We start from the raw sequence: 4,724 nt of genomic DNA on the forward strand, positions 1-4,724 counted from the left end.
AGATTGACTTATATAGATTGATAACCACGTGCGGTATTTTCGACTGTCAAATGTGGGCTCTCGCTACATTCCAATAAATGTTGTGGCATATCATTTAAAACTTAATGTTAGTACATTTTGCCTACGCAGGTTAATCATTTTACAACAATATGACATAGTTAATTGAGCTTGTACATTTTGGTATTATTAAACATGAGGTATGTTTACTTACACACTATTGCCGCAGCAAGGAAACGCACGGCCAAATCCGGAACAGGACAGTCAGGATAAAAAGGTGTTAGAATATACGTAGCTGACGTTATACCCAAAACAGCATATGATCCAGTAATGACAGCTACAAGGCATGTCCATACTCTAAGAAATGCCGTCATAGGTCCAAACGATTCTAAAAGGTATATAAAATCTCCTCCGGATTTAGAAAATGTTGTGCCTAGCTCCCCGTAACTGAGCGCACCAAATGTAGAAAGAACACCACAAAGTATCCATACCACCATCGACAACCCAACGGTATGTGTGTATTCTAATACTCCTTTTGGGGAAATGAAAATACCAGAACCAATAGCTGTTCCAACAATTAACACAGTGTAAGAGAATATTCCAAGTTGGCGGACAAGATTAACTTCTTCGTTTTCTCCCGTGCTTGCTGAAATTGAGGTGTTGGGTTTGATGCTCTGCTTACGTGGTGTGTCCATACTGAAGATTGCTCCTAGCGGTTAGTGCATTATGTGCTTCCCTACTACAGTATCAAGAGTTAGTATGCAGGTCTCTCTTAATCAAACTGATTAAAACTTGTTAATATTGCTGGAGAGTACACGTACATCGATAGACCACTATCTGAATTTATAACAATATTTTATTTGTATAGTGATAATAATGTTCACTAATCTTCTGGACTCTGACATATCAGGCAATTTGGAAGATTTCAAGTCTTCGCTAAACCAAGTAAAATTTTTACAAATGTTGAAATCAAAGTTACCAAACTTTTTACTGGTGATAAGTTGATCATAATGGAATCTATATAGAATAATACAAATGGGTCAATTAATAAACATATACACACATTGCAATAGTAAAATAATGGAAATGTACAGTCCAGAATGACTACTTGGTGTTTGGGCCATACTCTGAAATGACATACGGAAATCGCCAATCTCCTCTCATTAGCTAGCATGTTTTATACATTCTCAAGGTGGTTGTACAGATTAATACTCCTGGATAGGGAGAGACATGTTTAGATATAGGTAATAGTGACTTGCAAAGCGAGGGTTCGAACACCCAACCAGGAGGCCGAGAGTGCGAAGCACAACCGTTGCGCCAAACGCTTCTACCGTTGAAAAAGACAGTGCAATAACATTAAAATAAGATACAAATAGTTGATTCCGTTTTCCCGCTTTATGTTTGATCTATTTATTTATATTTGATTTATTTTACTTTTATATATATATGTATATATATATAATTATATACATATGTATAAAACAAAAACAAAGTGTTTATTTTATAATATAGGCTAGAAAATAATACAGTATATAAAAGGTCGATAACAATGGAGGTTATTAATATTGTAATTATGTTTAAACTATGTTTTGAGATGTAAACAATTATTGTTTATTATATTATAGGCGAAAAGAATTATATGAAACTGTGTATTTTTAAGGCATTACTGCACAAAGCTATGCCAGTATGACTAACTTAAATACATTAAAAATGCCTATGAGTTACATCTATAATACCAACATCATAAGAAGTAGACATTTGAGTTTAAATTGGAATTGGATTTAGTACTTAGACGTGTGCGTTAAGTTAATCTATCGGCAGAATTGCAAAAACATGTTTCGTTCAACTGCAAAAACCTGTTAAAAAATAAGACTAGTTGTGTCCTTTTTTGGTGAAATCTATACTCAAATAGAGGTATTACAAAATTAACCAAATTATTAAATTGGGTCTCTATTTCAAACAACTCATAAAACTAAACTTCCTAGTTTCTTTTGTTCTTGCCACAGTTTTTTTTTTTTTTTTTTATATCTGAGTTTACTATTTACAACACCTCCTAAATATACCATATAACATCTATATAACTCAATAGAATACAATTCATTAAAATGTAATTAATTATATTTAATAATAATTGGCAGTTGGTTCACGTCATTCAGTATATATATTATCATGCATTTTGTTTCATTTGTCATCATTTAATTTGCATACGGTTTTTTTACATTACTTAAGAAATGTTCCGAATACTGCTTTTATATCAGTGGCGCGTGCCCTATAAAACACCTCATAATTTCTGTGTAAAACATGGTCTCGCACTGGCACACATTTATTAACATGCAAACGAATGATTCATAGTATATAAAAAATTCAAGGCAAGTATAGTATCTTGTAGTATCGATTCCACATTAGTATGTTTTTGTTTCTTGTTGAACCACCAGGAAAAGTTTTTGTAAGAAAATCGTCATGTTCTCTGTAAGAAAAAAAAATAGTATGTTATGTTATTTTTTAAGCAAATAGGTATCTAAGATAAATCTTATATTTTTGGCTGTTTTTACTGCGAGAATAAAGTACAGAATATTTAATAAGTGTGGCATCTTTGAGCCTTTTCATTGTATACGGTATATCAATATATTTTGTAGTGTTCATTCGTGAAATAAATAAATATAATCACTTACCCATTCCTTGTGCAATGTAATGCGGTTTATTTTTCCAAAGTACCCCAACGAAATAAACGGGTATACCGGAAATGAGGATCACAAAACCAATCACACACTCTCTTGGTGAAGAATGAAACGACATGGCAACCAGTAATAACGTGATGACTACAAATGTGACTGGAACAAACATAGGCACCTATCAAGCAAATAAATCATGTATAATAAGATATAATCAATTTATAGCAAATGAAATGTGATTTTCTTTCTGTCATCTTCGCTAGTGTCTTTGATTTATAAATGAACAATAAGAACATATAATTATAAATCAGTCAAATGGGGATATAATCTATGCAAACGAATAAGGCAAGCAAAGTGCAATAAAAGTTGCGTAACATAATCACATGAAACTGGAAAAGAATGTAGTATAATTATACATCATAATAAATGGATATTCATTAAAAAGGATAATAGAAAGAATAGTTCAATTAATAAACATATAACTAACTAAATATATTAATACACAATAAATACGGTATACAGCCAATTGGTAAATCAGAGTAATTAAATTCGAATTTACAGAGATTTCACATGTGAAACAAATTTTTGGTTGAAAATTCTTCCAGTCCTTTCAAAGACTTTCAAAGTATACTTAAATTTACCGTCAAGCCATCGACCACTGTGATTACATATACAAAAAACAAGCATCATAAAGTGAATTAATATGTTATTCTTATATTCTTATGTACCGTACCTTGAATGGTCTTTCCCATTCCGGATGTTTCCAGCGAAAATATGGTACAGTTGCCACAGTGAGTGAAACAAACAGCCATCGTGTAAAACTTAAATAGGTGATCAAATTGTAAACACTTTCACCCCAAATCATAGCCAACGAAAGTGGTAACTATTGATAGAAATGTACTAGTTTAAAATTTTAATTGAAATTAGTCTGTATTCTTGATTTGATATGGAAGTGCATTCCATAAGGTGGATTAAGTTGAAGGAATATACACAATCTTTACCAGGGAGGGAAACAAACCAACCAACGTAAGAGGAGAACAGTGTAAGAATAGCCTGCGATTATTTTCAATTTCAAGATCTTTAGGTTCAATCGAGTAAAATGCCAAATTTTATAACATGACTACAAAACAACTAAGCTTTATTGTGATGCGTACTTAATTAGTAGAATTTTATCTTTATTCGAATACTTTAACTGTAATTAATGACTTCATTACATTCTGTTTTGATAGAAAGGAAATATCTTTAAAAATAGCAGACGTACTATTAGACATATCAATTTCGTTATGATAATAGACAGTTAAATCTTTACCCCTTTGATATTCCTGTATAGATCCCACAACACGACAACGCAAACGTACACGTAAACTTAGTTGTTTGTGAGAAAACCTTCGAATTCCTGGTCTTGTCCCAATTGGTCTGTTCTAGTGTTTGATTGGCACTCAGTAATTGTTCTTTACTTACCATGACTGCAGCCGCTGGCAACGGAGTCTTTTTGTGTATTTGAACCATAGACATTACCTGAGGAAGATGTCCTTCTCTTGCTGCAACAAACACAGATCTGTTGGGAAAAGGATTTACTTCATCTTATGAGAAAATATTGAACTTAACACTAGCTCTTTTTTTCAAGCTTTAAGAAACTCCATTACCTTGACGCTGCGAATATTCCTCCGTTTATGGATCCAATACACGATAGAGCAACGGCAACAGAAATTATCCAACTGAAATATCCAAATATTTGGTCTGCAAAACTCTGAAAAAAAAAAATTAGAATTACTACATAAAATGAATCAACTTCTTTACAACAAAAAAACAAAACTCTTTATTACAGAGTAAAAGTTGTTTTTATTTTGTGATTTAAGCAACTTATTGTATAATATATTACTTGGTTCTAATTGGTTAATACCATCCATGTTTATACTACATGTATATGTTAAACCTTTTAAAGTTACTTGAGCTTTAACATTGATAAAGATAGCAAGAGCTATTTAATTCTAAATGATCTTGCGGTAATGCTTTGTACATATGAATGTAAAATTTATAAATATTATATATATA

General features: G+C 31.8%; 2 protein-coding genes across 3 annotated transcripts in view; both read right to left on the reverse strand.

Annotated features, from left to right (window-relative positions):
- LOC117115628 (cystine/glutamate transporter-like) overlaps positions 1 to 830 on the reverse strand; it is a 17,262-nt gene extending 16,432 nt beyond the window's left edge. For both annotated transcript variants that reach the window (XM_033259496.1, XM_033259497.1), the window contains exon 1: positions 212 to 830. In XM_033259496.1, the coding sequence (XP_033115387.1) occupies positions 212 to 692 (481 nt within the window). In that variant the 5' untranslated portion in view covers positions 693 to 830. The remainder of the gene's footprint in view (positions 1 to 211) is intronic.
- Positions 831 to 1,516: 686 nt separating this feature from the next.
- LOC117115603 (cystine/glutamate transporter-like) overlaps positions 1,517 to 4,724 on the reverse strand; it is a 5,723-nt gene continuing 2,515 nt past the window's right edge. Inside the window, exons 2-6 of the mRNA XM_033259469.1 lie at positions 4,316 to 4,486; positions 4,131 to 4,227; positions 3,403 to 3,552; positions 2,670 to 2,847; positions 1,517 to 2,464 (exon numbers count right to left, since the gene is read on the reverse strand). Coding sequence (XP_033115360.1) covers positions 2,400 to 2,464; positions 2,670 to 2,847; positions 3,403 to 3,552; positions 4,131 to 4,227; positions 4,316 to 4,486 — 661 coding nt within the window. The 3' untranslated portion in view covers positions 1,517 to 2,399. The remainder of the gene's footprint in view (positions 2,465 to 2,669; positions 2,848 to 3,402; positions 3,553 to 4,130; positions 4,228 to 4,315; positions 4,487 to 4,724) is intronic.

Source organism: Anneissia japonica, unplaced genomic scaffold (genome assembly GCF_011630105.1).
Source record: "Anneissia japonica isolate Jap-2015-1 unplaced genomic scaffold, ASM1163010v1 scaffold16662_len1167910_cov178, whole genome shotgun sequence".
In the NCBI taxonomy this organism is placed as follows: Eukaryota; Metazoa; Echinodermata; class Crinoidea; order Comatulida; family Comatulidae; genus Anneissia; species Anneissia japonica.